We start from the raw sequence: 19,841 nt of genomic DNA, 5'->3' as shown, positions 1-19,841 counted from the left end.
GGATAGGCCTTGTTTCATCACTGATCTTGCCTTGTTGCATACCAAATTTCTCCGTGTCCAAGTCGACCTTGTATTTAAGTTGACCCACCCCCCCCTTTTTTTTTTTTACTTCAATTAGGGTGAGCTTTACAAAGACACGAATATAAGTCTACCCTTGACTTTAGTTGTTACACATATCATGGCTGCCCAATTAAAACACATTACGGTACTTTTATACGCATGTTTTTCATCGTATATCGAATAACATACTTATGCGGTTATGGGGGGGCAGAAACGAGACAAGTGTGAGGCAATGTACGCGCGTACGTAGACGCAAATGCTGAAACTAATGTTGCAACAATGAAACGATTTGAAAGTTTCACTGCTTTATTGTCTTGACGAAGTTTAATATGAATTTGTCGAAAAGCCCTAAAAGTCATTATCACGATCTGACACACCAAATAGCTCCTCCCATTTAAGTCCCTGACATCCTCTCCTTCCTGCTAGTCATTTGCACAGACTTCCTCGTTACTCTTCCATGGGTAGTCATCTTGGGACCCGTCCAATTTGTTTCAAATGGAGGTCTCCAGAAATGCTTTGCTGGAGCCTTCTTTATCCAAGTGACGACTGTGGCAAGATCAGAGCATGGATCGGTTGCTCTTCGCTGTGTTTCTACCTCTACCTGCTAACATCCACTCGTGCCATGCCACTGCTCGCACATTTTTGTCTTGAACGGACAAGTCAAGCCGTATTTTCCTTTTCATAATGGGTCAAAGTTGACCGGAAGAACTTCGTTGTTCACAACAATTTTGTATTTTGTGTATATATATATATATATATATATATATATATATATATATATATATATATATATATATATATATATATATATATATATATATATATATATATATATATATATATATTGTGTGTGTATATATATATATTGTGTGTATATATATTGTGTGTGGTGTGTGTGTGTGTGTGTGTATATATATATATATATATATATATATATATATATATATATATATATATATATATATATATATATATATATATATATATATATATATATATATATATATATAATCATTTTAAGCCTTGTGATGACATGATATTACTTATTTCACATTCGAATTAATGTTATTTAACCACAGATATGTGGAGAAAATTGCACTGGTTTCGAGTTATGCAGGTATAAGTCGACCTCCCCCAAATGTGGGGTTTGAAAATGAGGAAAAAAAAACTTGACTTGTAGCGGAGTAATAAGGTAATAAAAAAATTTATTTAAATGCAAAGTACAGATTGAAAAGACACAACATTGACTTTAAAAAAGGCTTTAAAAGACCTCAATCAGAAACTTGAGAACAAACAAAAGTCTTTAGCTCAGTTAAAAGCCCTAATATTTGGAGCTGACTTATTTTCCATTTGTGTGCAGCATAACAGCTAAATACTGCTTCACCATGTTCGTTTTGATTGTAGAGATGTTACACTTGTGGGGAATTATGTGCTTCTTCTGTGTGATACTATTTCAAATAGTATGGTTCTGCCGTTGGTCATAATAGCACCAAAAAAATGTTTAAAAAAAGATTCCATTCCACTTACTTAAGATGAGAGTCACCTTGTAATATTTTTTTCTAAGGGCTGAAATCACCTGCTTGGGGAGTCCTTAGATGTTGCAGCTCCCATATCAAGTTTTCTGGAAACGCTGTACGAAGAAGTTTGACATCGCCATCACAGGCTCACAGTCTGACGTGATCCCCGACGTGAATTAATTTGTTTCCCAAAGCTTTTTTTCCTCCTGTGGTCTTGGCAGGGTGGTGACAACATGACAGGGAAGCTGTTTGTGTGTGTGTTGCAAAAAAATGTGTGACAGTGTCTGGTGATATGCGACATCCCATGAGTTCTGTCACAAGCAATGAGGCATTTCAAGGCTTAGAAAATGGAGATAACTATAAGCGTGTGTTCGTGTGTGCGTGTGTGTAAGCGGATGTGCTTTTGCAAAAGAAAAAAAGGATCCCTTTACTTTTGCATGTTGCTTTGTTTGTGTGACATCCATCCAATCTTTCCTTCATCTCATGCGTTTGCTTCGTTTTTCTTCTGCTGATGTTCAGCGATTTCCTGTCATACTTCAGTCATGTTTCCATCCTTCTCTTTGTATTCTTGGCTTTTCTCATTTCTTTTTCCACTATTGTTTCCTCCCCTGGCTGCATCCGTCTCACCTCTCTTCCTCCCCACTTGGCTCCCTTCCATCCTTCCTACTCCCTCACCTCCATTTTTTTTCATCTCTTCCTTACTTGCCTCCAACTGGCAAATCATAGATTTGAAAGTTAGTCGTGTGCAACAATAGAATATAAACTGAGGACATTTTGTATTACTTTTAAAATCAACATAATTAATCAAATCAGCTTTTTGTAGTGTGTACAAAGTGAACTGAAATTGTAAACAACCTGTTAAAAGCTGGACTCTGAGGGATACACTCCAAAGGTAGTCAACATTACACTTTATTTACTGTTTGTTTCACGGACCATGTTAATGTGACAGGTAAAATGTAACGATTTTACTCGAAACTCAATAACAATACAGGATCATCTTGGCCAGAGGTGTCAAACGTACGACCAGCTGGCCCCATCTGGCCAGTGAAGAGGTTTAATCTGGCCCGCAAGATGATCTTGTGAATCATTAAAAAAAAATTAATTGGACCGAATCTGTTCGTAGGCTGTAATGCCATTATGTGCATTCAAGGGACAGTGTAAGATTCAGACATTTTTTTCTTAAAAAGGAATAAATTAAATGATTGTACATTTCAAAAACTTGCAAATAGATGTGACCAATGACCAACAGTATGTTTTAAATATAATCACAGGTGTAATTATCATTAAATTATATTACATGTGGGATAACACTTTTCCGTAGGCGGCCATGTTCGTTATAGCTACAGACAATGGTAAATGCAGCACCTGCAGCACCGCCTGATGGCCGTAATGAAAAACGGCCTAAATCTTACACACTATCCCTTTAAAGCAGAGGTCCCAATCCACCGGTCCGCAGTCCGGTACCAGTCCATGGATCAACAGGTACCGGGCCGCATCCAAAATAATGATGATAATTCTCTTGGGTTGGTTTGTCACTTGAGTGCCAAAATTTCATTCACCAATGTGTTAAATTAATAAAAAATAGACGTCCTGTCAAGAGAAAGGTGACGAGCCTCTACAACTTTGAAGAAAAAGAAAGCTTTTAACAGGCAATGCCAGAAGTCCTGCTTGAAATAATGACTTCTTCGCAGTAAGGACTTTGAGCACTACTTCGTAGCCAAAAAGGAACCACAAAGTGAGAAGTGATGGATTCTCTGCATTTTTGTTACGGAAACAGATGAGCTCGCAAATGGTGCATTTTCAAGACTCCCGACATTCCATCTGTGTGAGGACAGAAACAAGCTGAGGGCTCCCATTAGTTTGTGGTTAATGGTGAGCTCATATTATATGTGCTCATTATATTCACACCTAAGGACAATTTAGTGTGTCCAATACACCTGCCATGCATGTTTTTGGAGTGTGAGGGGATGCCAGCGGCTCGGTGGATGAGTGGTAAGCACGTCCGCATCACAGACCCGAATTCAAATATAGCGATTTGCATTTGTGGTTTGTGGAGTTTGCATGCTCTTCCCAAGCTCGTGTGGGTTCTCTCTCCGGGCACCCTGAAAGCTTCCCTTATTGAAAGAAAAATAGAACAAATGGTTGACAAGGCTGTCCCGAGATGATGTCACTCGCAACTCACATTCGAGCTCTATGACAACTGACTTTCTCAGTCATTCTCCGCAGGCTTCCTCGTAACCAAGACGATTGTTAGAATTGACAAAAATTCTTACTTTTACAAGCAATGCCCAGATCAACACTGTAACTTACAAGCGGAAATGACCAGTTACCATTCTTGTGCCAAATCGCTTGCTGATCGCTTCAGTGACAGAAAGTAGAACAATCGCATTAGCATTTAGCTTTGTCATGCTACTGCTCAGCGCAGGTAAAATCCTTCAGCCACCCCAAAGAGATTTACAATGAGCAGGGGTCGCAGCCTGGGCCATTACCAGGCATGAGGCTTTGCTCCCGTGTTGTATTTAAACAATCAGTCTTATATTTTTTTTTAAGTTTGCTTTATTTACAACTCATCAGTTAGCACATAGCACCAATGTATTTGACATGGCGCCATTTCTTCTTTGATAATTTTTTAACATCTTCTGTCGTGTATATTGTTACGTGGATGACACTCAGTGTCCAAGGTGAGACACTACAGCACCATTTATTCTGTTCGATTTTTTGCAGTTCACTGCACTTTTTTCAAAGAAGATTTTGAATATTGAAGAAGATTTTGATATGGGTATTGTATTTGTTTTTTTTTTTCATTTATTTATTTTAATTATTCTCATTATGTATTCATGCAAAATGTATTTTATGAACACGTAAAAAGCTCATAGAACATTTAATCCAACTTAAGGAAAATGCTTGTGATACAAAGTTGACCAAAAATGGTGTAACCGGTACTTTCTTTTTATTTTTTTATCATTTACTTTTCAAAAATATTTTTACAGTTGACCCCACCTGCGAGGAATTGAGTTAGGCCGACGCGCGGACCAAAAATCTACATGTAATTGACACAAACGGTTTCTTAGATATATATAGCGTGATTTTACTTCTCTGGCCCGCTTGAGGATAGATTTTCCTCCATGCGGCCCCTGAGCTAAAATGAGGTGCACTACAAAACACATTTCGACCCTCAAATGTCGTCGTACACACTTAAAGGCCTTTAGGATTGTTTATTTCAGCTAACTTTATGCAACTTTGACAGGAAACTGTGACAAATCACTTTTCGAACGAGCTATATGAGATCTAATGAGTGACTCCTACTTCTGCCAGTTTCAGCAGTGCAGTGTCAGCAGGCGGAGGTTCTTGTGTTATCTGGTTACTAACTGGCCAATACAGACAGTGAAATATACTTTGCAGTCTAAATAAAAGTTCATTACATCGTCTGCTTCTCAATAAGAGAATGTGAGAGAGTAATAATAAAATGTATGATAAATATTGATTTTATAACCAGTGGTGACTTTTAGTGGTGCCAAGATTAAATTTAGGGTGTGAGTAGGTCTTGCTTGAGCCCATGTTTTCCCAAATGACTTCCTTTTTCTTTCCATCATGGTATTCTCTTCTCTGTATGCTTTCAGAACGTAAGATGCCTTACAAAAGTCTGAACTATCGTATTTGCTTTCCTTTAGTTTGTTTGTGCACTGGAATTCCTTGCTATTCCTATTCTTGTCAGGAGACAGAGTCATGAGCGGCAGTGTAACAAATATCTTGATTTGATGGCATTTAGGTCACAAGATCACACATTTTTGCAGAGGCTTGCAGACACATCCACACTAACATAGATTCACAAAATGTACCTCTAACCCGTAGATGACGTTAATCATCCCCTTTTGTGCTTTCTAGTAGTTAGTCTTGATACTGAAACTATAAAACTGCTCTTCAGATTTTTTGTAGTTGTTTTTTTTTTTTCAGGCCTAACATAATCCAAAATCCATCTAGAAAAACAAAATGGGTTTTAACTGCTGTTAAGCTTACATTAGATTCCATCACAAATGTGTACTTTCACGAGACTCACTCTGAAATAGAATGGATACTTACGAAACAATTTAAACATGCACCACACACAAAAAATGCAGCAGTTGAAATTAAATAATAGAAACTGTAAATGTATGTTATAATGCAACTGCAGACGCTTCATTTACACTGAACAATTGACGATTTACAAACATGTTCACTCGATCTTCATTCTTGAGGTTTCAACCTCATACTAGAAAGACATGTATGAACTAGAATAACCACAAACTAAATCAAAGTATCAAGACAAATTGCATTCTCATGGGGACAAAATATTTTACGACTACTACAGATTTCCCAAGATTACAAAGCAGGATTTCTAGTCCCTGCACAGCATAAGGTCTATTTTCTTTTGACTGTTTTGTGGCTTGTTGGGTCAGACAGCGCATGTTATTGCATTAGGATTTTTAGAAGGCTTGCAATTAACTGACTGGTGTTTATTCACATGCTAGATAGTTAAGTTTCTTGTAGTCCGCTCAATATAAGGAAAACATTTTGATGATTGAAAATTATTTTAATTAAGCATTATTTTATATTACAAATTTTGCAAAAATTCTGTCTCATCTCATTCTGGTGGGGACATCTCGTCTCCTGGGATTTGTTTCTTTTCCCATCCTTAATGCTCATTAATCAAATTCAGCGTGTGTAGTGAGTGACTGCACTGTACCATTTGTTCGCATTGATTGAGCATGTGCATTCTGCCCTTCACAGATGTTGGAGGCTTCTTTGAGACTGGTACACTGGTCAAGTATAACCTCCTCCCAGAAGGTGCAGCAGGAGCCATGAAGGACGCCAAAGTCCTCGCGAGCCACCTGACTTTGCAGGAAGTCAACTCAACAAAAGAGGAAGTGACGTTTAGTTTCAGCACATCCAGTGCGCCGGCCATTTTGATGTATGTCAGCTCCAGGACAGAGGACTATATGGCAATGGTGTTAAGACACAATGGTAAGATCCAGACAGGAAGTTGCTCAAACGTAATTGAACAATGGACTAACCTATGGAAACATAGCTTAGTCTTAAATTGTATTTTTGACTGAGAGCAGTGCTTCTCAAATAGTGGGGCGAAAAAACTTTGTTTTTGTCACGTGGAATGTAATTGCAATAAAGTAATAATTTTCATCATTTTCTTTTAGTTTCAGGCACTTTGATGAACTTGCTTCTTTTTTTCCGTTTTAGACTAAGCCTTAACCCGTATAAACGCGATAAAAATAATTAACAGTTGTTGAAAGTTGATTTATATTGCGTTTTTCTGTTATTAATGTTAAAAAGGATACATGTGTAGGTATACTTAAACAGTTTTCATCAAAAATAATCTTCTTTATATTCAGTGCATTGACTGAGGGGGGGGCGCGAAAAGTTTTCTCTTTTCTAGGGGGGGCCTGGCAAAATATAGTTGAGAAACACTGCCTTAGAGGGAGGAAGCAATCCCTCTTCCAGAAGGCCATGTTAGGTTCTTCTTTGGTAATCCATGCTCATGTTGCTTTGAATGGGATAATGTGGATAAATAATGCTTCTTTTTTTCATGGTGTGAAAGCATGTTGAGGAAAGTGCTTTGATTGCTTATCTTAGCTCAGAGCCATTTTAATTTTAATGCCATGCAATGCAAGACTTGTATACCTTTATGTACTGTATGTGCAATTTTTGGTTTTCTGCTGCACACTGAAAAAGGCATTTCCATTGTGACTCATTCAAATTCTGCCTTTAGAAAGCTAAAATTGTTCATGTTTGATTGAGAAGGTATTCATTTAACAATACATTTAGGTGCATGGTTGTTCGCAGATCTGCAGAAATGTTCTATACCACACGGTGAGATGGTTGTTATTTTGTTTTCCTTTTGTACCTTAATGAATCAGTGGAAGTATAACATTATTTTCTTTGTGAAGGTAGTTTTTTTTTTTTAGATTGATGTTTTTGTTACATAGTATATCTTATGTATGGCATGGAAAAATGTAAGTCTAAATCACAAGCATTATCCTCTCAATCTCCACCTGTGCCTGCAGGTTCTCTGCAGGTCCGCTATAACCTGGGGGGTCTGAAGGAGCCATTTGCCATCGATGTGGACCCGCGGAACCTAGCCAATGGACAGCCACATAGCATCAATATGTCTCGTATTGAGAGAAGGCTCACTATCCAGGTAGTGATTGTACAGACACGCAAACTTACACTGTTCATTTGTTTGGTTTGAATGTGATATTAACACTCATGTGGTATTTCAGTTCTTTTTGACTATTCTGATGATGCAGAACAGTGCCATACAATGACTATATACCACATATGGATTGATATAGTAGTGAAACATAAGCACACACTCACAAACATGGCGCTTGTGTCAGTGCTTTTAGAAAAGGGAATTGCTATAAAGTTGATGCAGCTTGCCCTCTGCCACTTTTAATACATCTTTAGCAGACAGCTTAGAATGCTTTGATGTGTGTGTGTGTGTGTGTGTGTGTGTGTGTGTGTGTTTGTGTGTGCATGTGTGAGTGTGCATGTGTGTGCGTGTTTGTATAAATCAGTCATACCTTTCTTAATCAATGCTGGGTCAGATCCCGATGTTTTAAAAGGGGGGAAGCTACATTGAAGCATTGGCTTCACAACTTGTTAGCCTAAACTTGTTGCCAATCCACCACTCTTGCATTGGAAGCAAACAAATATTGCAGCAGCTGCGAGAAGGGCGGCAGCAAGGCTTGGTTAATACGAAATCCACGCAGCTCCACGCGTCAAACAACGTCATTTTGGCAAACAGGCCCCTCCACGAGGCATCTGCACAGCCAGATTTTCTGCAACGATTTTTCTTTACCTCTCGAAAAACATGGCGGACAAACTATTGCTTGTGGAAGTTCGCCAGCACAAACACCTGATTCGATTCACCTGAAAAAGACTACGGTGACTTATATAACGTAATTCCTGGCAAGCATGCAAATTGGGGAGAGATGTACAGTCTGTTAAAAAAAAACTAGGAAAAAGCTGAAATTGGCTTCACTACGTGCTCCCAAGATTTCACGTTTCTATTCCAACTTAAAAGCCTTTAGATGGCAATGTTTGACACATGTTTGCATGACTAAAGCCTCTGCTTTTTAATCACCCTAATACAGGGTCACCAACCTTTTTGAAACTGAGACCTACTTCTTTGGTACTGAGTAATACGAAGGGCTACCAGTTTATGCGAAGACAACGATCATGATAATGGTTTCTCACAATAATTATGGAACAGCTGTAGTAAATATGTAAATCAAGTGTAATATATCATCTAAATGTAATATAATGTATAATAAATAATAAATGTATAATTGTTGACAATATAATTGATGACCATATTCTATCATTTGTAAGCTATTGCACAACAGACCTGCGAGCTACTCATGCGATCCTTTGGGCCTACCTGGTGCCCCGTGGGCACCACGTTGGTGACTCCTGCCCTAATATATTATTTACCTGTGGAAATGGTGGTTTCTCACCTGTTTCCAAATACAGTGGGCCCCCGGTTTACGAACTCCCTCTTTTCCGAACTTTTCGACTTACGAGCGTGGACCGCGGCGTTTTTTGCCCCCCTCTTACGCACAAACCTTTCGTCTTACGAACAATTCGACATGCCGGTCAATGTGATCGTACAATTATTTAAGGTAAATGTCATTTTTCCTTTGTATATTTATGTTATTTAATTTAACCGTACAGTAGATTATGTTACTAATTTTTAATATGTGTATAAAGTCGTGATGTTTTTACCTAAGGTTTTTGCACGCGTTGCACGCATTCACTAATTAACATAGGTTTGGATTGCCCGTCATACGAGCAATTCGAGTTACAAGCGTAGCCGCTGAACGGATTAAGTTCTTAACACGGGGGCCCACTGTATATACCGTGCTAGCTGTCAATTGATATCATTAGTTTGCACTCAAGTAAAGTTGTAAGTAAAGTAAGTAAAGTGCCAAGTTTTTGCCATGTCCTCTGTGAATGTTTTATTTATCATTTATTTATTTATTTCAGTTTATTATGATTATTTGTAAGTATCAAGCCTTGAAGACATGTTTATTTACTGCTTGTTTATATAAATAAAGGGCAATAAATAGACATGTTTGACATGTTTCGTGATTAATAATCATGATTTCAATATTGACCAAAATAGTTTGGGATTATTATTTTGGACATAATCGTGCAGCCCTACTACTGAGTAATTTTGAAGTTCAGCTGTTCAGGTCCACGCTCTTTCTTGTCAAAGTTCCGCTCTTACGCTCTCTCGAACTGTGTCGGAAATGATTTTATCACAAGATGTCCGAGCCGCCTCGTCTGACTCGCACTGTTGAGGAGCAGGAGCTCAACTCTGAGGCTTTGTCTGATTTACTGAGCTTCTCACCCTATTTCCAAGACAGAACCTTAGAGGCAAGACGATCTGGCCCGGACTGGCAGGAAACGGCAAGTTTATATGCTGGGCAGGTTAATAGGTTGTACCTGGTGGTGGTTAGACTGATTGATTGGAATGTGGTGTGAGGGAGAATGAGCTTGCTGAATAGGCAGGCTCTGACACACTGAACAAATCTCCCACCCCCAGAGCTTTGCCACGAAGGAACTATTGAACAACCTTAGAGACTTTAATCATTCACACCTATTGACAACGTAGCACCCCATTCCCACTTATACACAGTGTTGATGGTTCACTGCTTCTCATTCCTGAGACATCAGATATTGAACCACTATTTCTTTGAAGTCATCCAGAAATCATTTTCTCATAGCCTTGCCAAACTCCTCCACTCCCAACAAACTCCTCCCACTAAGACAGAACGACCAACTGCCTCTCTGCAGTAAATGATCAGAAACAAAGAACAGGTAGCATATTGCCTGTAGTCTATTTCTGATGATCTACTGCTGAACTGTATTAACGTGCAGTTGCCGATAGATCAGGGGTCCCTATCCTTTTTATCACCACGCTTGAGACTTTTATAAAGACAATTACAAGCAAATGAGTTCTTATCAATGGTAAACCTTTGCAAATGCTAACACATACCAAAGGCAAATAGCTGGCACAAACAAAAATGCTAGATTTCACAGAGACAGAAAAACGTATTTGTGACTGACAGTGACTGCTCTCCAACTCCAGCCACACCGTTCTTCCCTCACTACAAAATGTAATATCAACAACGGCCTGCGGGGGCACCAAAAAAATAATCAAGCCAAACAAAGCACAAATAAAGCACAGATTTATAACTGTCAAAGGACAAACCAAATCAGTTTCAAGACATCATTATTTCAGGTACAGACCATTAAAGCCCGGTACCAGTTGTTCCACGGACCGGTACAGGGTCGCAGAACGGGAGTTGGGGACCTCTGCTTTGGACTATCTACTTACCTCCAATGCAATGTACTGGTTAGCCACTAAGAAATATCATTCACACTTTCACGAGGAAGTGAGAGCATATAATTTCCCAAAAGAATTCTTTGACATCTCATCTGCAGCATGATCTCATTCATAGACCCTTCAAACAAACACTCATCACGAAGACTGCAATGTTAAAGAAGACGTCCCTCTTCACCCCTGAACTCGGCTATAGATTTAATTAGATATGGCTGGCAAAATAGCAGATGTAAGAAGAGAGAAGTGAACTTTATATATGTACAGTACATATTTCAAAGAAAACAATCGCATCAAAGATTGCCATTAAACAACAAGATATTATGGTTGAAAAGGCTGAAGGCAAAGTTTTCATTGTATTGCAGTAATATCTGTACCTTGTACAGAACAGTCAATATTAAGCGTACTGTGTCTAAAATATTTTATGAGATCCAAGGTACAGTACAATATTGAAAATGGTATTGAGAATTGTGATGGACAGCTTTCTGACTTTCATCATCATCGTCATCATTATAAATCTGTAAATATGTTATTGATGTGCTTGTGTTGGATCTCTTTAGTGCTCTGTGCACCTAATGTGTGGTTCGTGAATGGAAATGAGAAACACAGTGTCATTTGTGGATTTAGCACAGCATTGCAATCAGTGCATGTACTCCTGGGAAAATGCCTTAATTACCAGTTAGTTTTGCAGATGTATACATTTTTCTTCATGCGTTATCTTGTCTTTAGCCTCTATTCCTCTATTCCTAACTTATTGCATGCCCTAAGACTTATGATGGCATCGTCTTTATCACCCTCATTCAGAGTTCAGTGAAATACTCTTGACAGGAGGAAAATTATACCAAAATATCAAATCCTGTGGCTGCTGATCACACAGTGGGGAGTACTTTAACATAGCACACCCCTTTTTCCAAAGACACACACGCACACCTACACACGCACACACACACACACACACATTCAGTGCATTCATAAAGTATTTACATCGCTTCACTTTTTCCATATTTTATCATGTTACAGCCTCATTCCAAACTGTATTAAATTATCTTTTACCTCATAATTATACACACATTACCCTATAATGTCAAAGGGGGAAAAAATTGAAAAACATTTTTTAAATTATTTACTAAAAATAGAAAACTAAGAAATCACTTAAAACTTTGTAGATCCACCTATGGCAGAAAAGACAGCCTCAAGTTCACAGTTCTGCCCATTCTTTTTTTGCAGTAATTCTCTTAAGCTTCATCTGGTTGGAAAGTTAGACTTCTGTGGACAGCCATTTTCAGGTCTCTCCAGAGATATTCAATCAGATTGGAGTCAGGGCTCTGGCTCGGCCATTCCAGGACATTCACTGAGTGGTACTTAAGTCAATCCTTTGAGATCTTGGCTGTGTGCTTCAGGTTATTGTCCCGCTGAAAAAGGAATTTTGCCACAGTCTGAGGTCAAAAACCCTGAAGCCAGTTTCCTTCCAGGATATCTATGTTTATTACTCCATTCATTATTCATTCTATCCTGACTAGTCTGCCAGTTCCAAGGGCTGAAGTACATCCTGATAGCATGATGCTGCCACCACCATGCTTCACTGTAGGCATGGTATTGGCCTGGTGATGAGCAGTTTCTGCTCCAAACATGACGCCTAGCATTCACACCAAAGAGTTCAATCTTGGTCTTAATAGACAAGAGAATTTTGTTTATCGTGGTTGAGAGTCATTCAGGTACCTTTTGACAAATTCCAGATGGGCTGCCATGTTCCTCTGACTAAGGAGTGGGTTTGGTCTACAGTTTACTCTACAGTACTGTACCATACAGGCCTGATTGGTGGACTGCTTCAGAGATGGCTGTCCATGTGGAAGGCTCTCCTCTCTCTAGAGAGGAATGCTGGAGCTCTGACAGAGTGAACACTGGGATCACCTCTTGGAAGTGACCTGATGGTTCTTAATGTCTTCCGTTTATGAGCGCATGCCACTTTGCTCGTTGGGACCTTAAGAGCTGCAGATATTTTTCTATGTCCTCTAGGTAGGGCTGTCACTAACAATTATTGCAATAGTCGATTGATCAGTCATTATTTTTCGATTATTTGACTAATCACAATTTTTTTTTTTTTGCTTGAAATTAACTTAAATTCTGATGCAATTCAAAATAATCTCATGAGCCCTTTACATCTCCTCGGAGATAATATTTTACATCTATATACACACATATGTAACTTAACTTGGGTTTTTATTCAATACACAAAATAAAGTACAAATATTAAGTAAATTGCGTGAATTAAAAATATTAAAATAAAAGTGCATGCTATCTTTTAAGAGTTCAAATGATTTTTATTAGCTTGCTACATTACTTAGGATAACCATGAATTGTGAATGTGTACTGTTGAACATTAACAACTTCCAATTAAAACACTAAACAAGAATATACTTGTAGATAGGTACCAACCCAGTAGTATTATCAAGTTCAGTGGTGGGCCGTCAGGGCCGGCAAGGCCTTTTCTGCTGGACAAATATAACCTGACATTATCATAACTATAATAAACTATAATAATTATTATAACTATAATAAAAGTAATTTATATATATATATATATATATATATATATATATATATATATATATATATATATATAATGTATAAATGTATTCTCCATATTCTGTTCTTTTCGTGTCATATTATATCCATTTGGTCACACTCTTTCCAGTGTTGTAATTTTAGGTTGGAGGTCAAATAGAATTCAGCTAACTTGTGTCACCAGGCTGTATGAAATCTGCTTGCAAACAGACTCATTTGAGTGCATTCTAATCAAGAGTTGTGGGCCTTCTAAGCCTTGTGCAAATACATAGATGCAGTGTGCACAGACATATGTGAACGGGCCCATACATTTTAGTTCATAGAAAGTTGTAATAGCAAATCCAGTCATACGGTGGCCATCTAGAAGCCTCACGTAGAACGTGACATGATTGGATGCTCACTGCAGAGAGGCGGTGGTATGTTGATCAAGCGTGTTTAATGTTGGAAGTCGTTAAATATAGTTATTAAAAAAAATGTGCTCAACCAAGCTAACTGTGTTGCTTGGTTGATCAGGACTAAAGGCGTAGTGGGCCGGGTAGACTGTGAAGGGTGTTCATGGATGTAGGCGACGATCACTGATGAAATGCTTGTAATTTTGCAGTCTACTGTCTAAACGCTCCTGACGGGAGCGTAAAAGCCAAGCTGTTCTGCACTAACAGACCTGAAATATCACTGCTTGCTTGCAAACTGTAGAGACACTGAGCCTCACGTTGTACACGTGCCGCGACATTGTCAGATCAACGATTTGAAACCCCCCCCCCCCCCCCCCCCCCCCCCCCCCCCCCACACACACACACACACACACACACACACACACACACACTTGGCAAGCGTATCTGATTTTTCTTCCGGGAGAGGGAAATCTAGTGGAGGGAAAACACTTCCTATGGGACTTCCCAATAGATGAAAACCAACACTAGCACTGAAATGAGCAAATAATGTGGAAAATAAAATATTTCAATGGCAAAGGCTGTGAATGCTTAAGGAAATGTAACTGTTGCGTTTTCTATTTTTAAGCAATTCAAAAAATGCACACAAAAAACTTTTCACATTGTCATGTCATAATGTGTGCAGAATTTTGAGATAAGCTATGTATTGAATACAATTTGAAATGAGGCTGTAAGGTGACAAAATGTGGAAAAAGTGATGCGCTGTGAATACTTTCCAGATGCACTGTACAAATCACATTCGTTCTTTGGTTAAATAAAAGTAAAGGAGCTTGTTGGGGTTTTTTTTGTTTTGTCTTGTTTGGGGTTTTTTTTTAGTACTTCAGTAAAAGTAGAATTACTGGTTTAACTTATTAAAATGTAAAGATTATGAAATGTAAATAAATGGTAAAGATATATGGTAACGCTAGGTGTTTGTTTGTTTGCTTGCTTGTTTGTTTGTTTGTTTTTCTAAACTAAAGGGCTATTTTTTGAACACCTGAAGCTTGATGTTTTAGGCTGCTATTGGAAAGCATATTTGTCACAAATAATTCTTGTTGACAACAAATAATTTTATCTTAAATCAGGCCATGGATGATGATTGCCTTCTCTGACTTATTTGCATCATCATTTTTCAGGCTCCATTACTTCCTCCATTTTTTTTGCTCACCTCATTATCTCAATCAACATCTAGTAAGAGATACAGATTAACAAAAAAAGAAAAGAAAAATCTAAACTTCAGTACAATATAGTCAGATTGATGTACTTCCCATCACTGTCAAATAGGTGTTTTTCCATCCCCTCCTCATGGCATAGTTGTTTCTGAAGCAGTCCCATCAATGTTTAGCTCAAGTACTCAGCCATGATCTTAAACATCCCAGGTAGCTGAAGTTTGAATGAGCATTAAGAGACATCATTGGGCACAATGCAGTAATGTGGGATGTTTAAGAGAGCTCAGCAAGGCGACTGGAGGATGTTTAAAGGAAAACTGCAACTTAATATATACTAATTTAACTCACCTACTTAATTGCTTATCTAGTTCTTCCATATCACCTGCTTTGTGCGTACTCTCACGTTACAGACGTGCATCAAATACAAATATAGCAAATGATATTGACAGGAGGGCAAAACAGTGTTCTCACTGTGGGTACTGTGGCTATCCCATATTCACTCAAAAAATGTTAGAAGAAGAATGTTGATTTAAAACTTAGACTTCCCACCCACTGTGCTGCAGTATTATAGTATAGAGTATAGTATAGTAGAGATTTGAGTGAACAGCAGGTTTAGTGCAGGAAATTATCTAGTATCACTTAGTTCAGTGGTTCTCAAAGTAGGGTCGGCGGACTGACTGCAGGGGGTCTGTGAAATAATTTGGGTTGTTAATAAAACAATATCTATTTGTGTTAGTTTCATTTTATTTTATATTTAATCGTGAAAGTCTTCATGACTCTTCAATAATGTAACAAATTCAACCAGTTTAACATATTTTAAGAATGTAATAATCAAAGACCTTGATTATTTAGTAAGTAGATATTTGGCAGCAACCGGTTTGGCAATATTTGACCCAGTTTGCCATTTTTATTTTCTAAACTTCAGTATGGCTGAAAATTAACAAATAAACTTGTGGTCAAATTCAATCTGGAGTTAAATAAAAAGGGCCCTTATGTTCGGCCTAATTGTTGTTGTTTTTTTTTGTTTGTTTTTTTCTGTTTTCACAAACAGTTGCAAGTGGGGTCCCCTTAGAAAATGCGTTCCCTAAAAGGAGTCTCTCACTCCAAAAAGTTTGAGAACTGCTGATTTAGTTTACTACTAATAATGTACAGTATCTTTGGTCATCTCACAGAGAATATAGTGGCATGCTAGGATTGCCCTGTGCGAGAATTTACCTAGTCATACAACATTTGGAATATAATGCAATATGTTTCTTCCCAACTAATCAGAGTCTGATTTTTTAGTACTTTTTTTTTAGCTGTGCACACTTTTGGATTAAAAACCTTTGTTCATTCCTTTGGATAAATTATTGTTTGGTCGTGTGCCAAGATATTTTTCTAATGTATTTTTATAATGTAAGATATGAACTTTGGGTTAACAATGAGTGGGAAACGCTGTTGTAAAACATGGTAGGTCTCGGGATGTGCTTCAGTCCCCTCGTTGGCTCAGGGAGATTTCAGCTTTGTGCCTCTGCTGCCTTCAAGTGGCCGTATAAATTAATGAAGGTTCTCACTTTTTTTTTTGTCGTTGCCTTGAGCAGACGAGTGAGGCTGGCAGGTCCGCCTATTGATCACACACACAATGTCCTGGCTGAAACAGAATTGGTGAGTTTCCTTGAGGCTGCAGGGCCCACAGTCAAATCACTGAGATCTGTTCAGATAGGGGAAAAAAAGGTCATTCTGAGTGAACGAGTACCCAGCAGGACTCTAACAACTCATCAGTCATAAAATTGTGGTTAACATTGATCTAAAATCAGATTTAAGTAAACATTTGCAATGATTTGATTGAGACTTTCAGACAATAACAATTCAGCCAACTATCCATAAAATTGGTCTAAATATCAGGGCACATTAGTACTGTATAGACTTAGCAACCTTTCACTCTCATTTGCACCTAGAATCTTCAAATAAACGTGTTTTTCATGTGCGAGAAAGCTCTTTACGGTGTAATAAAATATATTTTGTCTGTCTCTGTCACACACACATACACACACACACATACACAAACACACACACACACACATATATATACAGTGGGCCCCTGTGTTACGAACTTAATCCGTTCAGCGGCTACGCTCGTAACTTGACCTGTTCGTATGATGGGCAATCCAAACCTATGTTAATTAGTGAATGCGTGCAACGCGTGCAAAAACCTTAGGTAAAAACATCACGACTTTATACACATATTAAAAATGAGTAACATAATCTACTGTACAGTTAAATTAAATACATATACTAAGGAAAAATGACATTTACCTTTGGGGCGACGTGACCTGAGCTGGGTGGAGGCGGAGGGGAGCAGAGACCAACCCGCAGAATTTATTCATTTATTTTCTTAAACGGGAACTTTTCTCAAACTAGAACATATCACCGGCGATTTCCTTCTCTTTAATCCATAATAGAAGAAGCCTCTCCATTTTGTTGTTGACCGAGGTCCGTCCCCTGACAACGAAAGTCTTGCCCTTAGAAGATTGGCGAGCGGTTACGGCCATACTCACTAGCAAGGTTAACCATGCGTGTGCCTCCTTCGTATTTTTTTTTTATGATCTCCTGCTTCGTTTCTATTGTCATCATCCTCTTATCTCTTCCTTTACCGTCACTAGCAATTTTAGAAGCCATGTCTAACAGATAAAGTTTGCAAAGTCTTAACAACATTCCTTCCTTCCGTTTTTGACTGATTTTCTCTCCTTCCTTCCGTCCCGACCAGCTGTGCCATCAAGCTAGATAAAGGCGTTAGGCCAATAGCATATTGGCATTTCTGTGATTGACGTGACGCCGGCCAATAGCATCTCCGTGACTGAGTCCGTGACTGACACCGTGACTGAGACAGTGACTGTGACTGTAAGAGCAATAGCGTTCAACGTTGCCGTGAGGAACGTCAGCCTCAGAATTAGTTAACGTAGCAAGGCAAAAGCAAATGTCCGAATACAATGGCCGGCATGTCGTATTGTTCGTAAGACGGAAGGTTTGTTCATAAGCGAGGGACAAAAAACTCCGCGGTCCACGTTCGTAAAACAGGGTGTTCGCAAACCGGGGGCTGACTGCATATATATATATATATATATATATATATATATATATATATATATATATATATATATATATATATATATATATATATATATATATATACAGTATATATATATATATATATATATATATATATATATATATATATATATATATATATATATATACACACACACAGTGGACCCCCGTGTTACAGCGTCCCTGGCTTACATTTTTTTCATGTCGCGATGTGGACTACTGAGTTTTTCGTCACCTCTTTATGGTATTTTCCTGGTTTTGTGACAAAAACAACTGTCATGACCCTAGGGGCTTGGCTGTATTTGTGTTGTTTTGACTCCATCTGCTGCATTGCTAATGATGTTAAAGAGAGAAGTAAGAAGGTGATTTATATGGAAACAACGCTGGAGATAATCAAAAAATACAAAGCTAGCCTTGCCTAAGCTACCCTTACTAGGGAATATGCGCATAACAAGTGCCACTCAAAGGTTTATTTAATTTTATTTATTTTTATTTATTTAACATAGGTTTGGATTGCCCGCCATACAGTGAATTCGCATTACGAGCCCAACCATGGAACGGATTAATCTCGTAACAAGTAATTTAATGATAACGAGACCTATGATTATATTTAAAACATACTTTTGGTCATTAAGAAGACAGTAATTTATGTTTTTGAAATTTACAATAATTTAGTTTATTCCTTTTTAATGAAAAACGATGCAAATCTTACACACTGTTCCTTAAGAAATACATTTCAGAATGTTTTTCTTTTTTTTTTTTTCAAATTCCACCTTGAATGTTTGTTATTTACGCTTAAAAGCATCACATGTGCTTGGGGGGAATTGTGTAGCCTAAATGGTTGCATAAAAGAAGAGCTTCCTCACAATTGTGGACGTAATTGACAAAGTTTGGTACAATGGGGTTGCAGTTTTCCTAGGTGGACCTTTTTGTTGGCGTTTTGAGACCACAATGCTCGCCTGGTTGTGCAGCCAATTTGTTTTTTCAGATAAAAGTAAATAAGCTGTGTGCAATTTAATCCTACCCCATTATCCCACCCTCCAGTCAGTTTGGAAAACAAAACCCACACAATGCTCCACCGAGACCAACCTTTTGGGGAACATCAAATTTGTAGAGCCAGGAAGTGCGTGCTTGTGTGTGTGCATGTGTGTGCTGGGGGTAAAATTGTCTGGTAATGTCAGGGATATGAGAATAATAACACATACACAGACCTCAGTGAGAGTTTAGCTTGACGAACATCGAATCGGTCACAGCAGGATTTTCAGCAAATTTAAAGTAACAAAAGCCATATTTCTCATCTAGCCCCGATGCTGTCAGAGGTTGTTGGTATGCATTGAGCAGCTTGGTGGAAACTCAGACTCAGTCCTCTGGCGAGCATTGAGAAGAGTACAAGTGGAGAGGAGGGGTGTTGGGCGATGAAGGGGGATCTTTGATATCTTGAACACACACACACACACACACACACACACACACACACACAGAAAGCAATTTGAGAGCCTGAAATGATTCCCGTCAATTGCGGCCGGCTGCAGCCTTCAAGCTAATTAGAAACTTCAGTGAAACTGCAATAACAAGTTAATTATGTTTCAGGATTATTAAAGTGCTGTATTCCCTC

General features: G+C 38.3%; 1 protein-coding gene across 3 annotated transcripts in view; it reads left to right on the top strand.

Annotated features, from left to right (window-relative positions):
- Window positions 1-19,841, top strand: part of cntnap2a (contactin associated protein 2a) — a 381,313-nt gene that overhangs the window by 342,207 nt on the left and 19,265 nt on the right. For all 3 annotated transcript variants that reach the window (XM_088401634.1, XM_088401636.1, XM_088401635.1), the window contains 2 exons: window positions 6,345-6,578; window positions 7,634-7,767. In XM_088401634.1, the coding sequence (XP_088257760.1) occupies window positions 6,345-6,578; window positions 7,634-7,767 (368 nt within the window). The remainder of the gene's footprint in view (window positions 1-6,344; window positions 6,579-7,633; window positions 7,768-19,841) is intronic.

Source organism: Hippichthys cyanospilos, chromosome 19, assembly GCF_059441005.1.
Source record: "Hippichthys cyanospilos isolate Australia breed blue-spotted pipefish chromosome 19, RoL_Hcya_1.0, whole genome shotgun sequence".
Lineage (NCBI taxonomy): Eukaryota > Metazoa > Chordata > Actinopteri > Syngnathiformes > Syngnathidae > Hippichthys > Hippichthys cyanospilos.
This window is presented reverse-complemented; position numbering and strand designations above follow the sequence as displayed.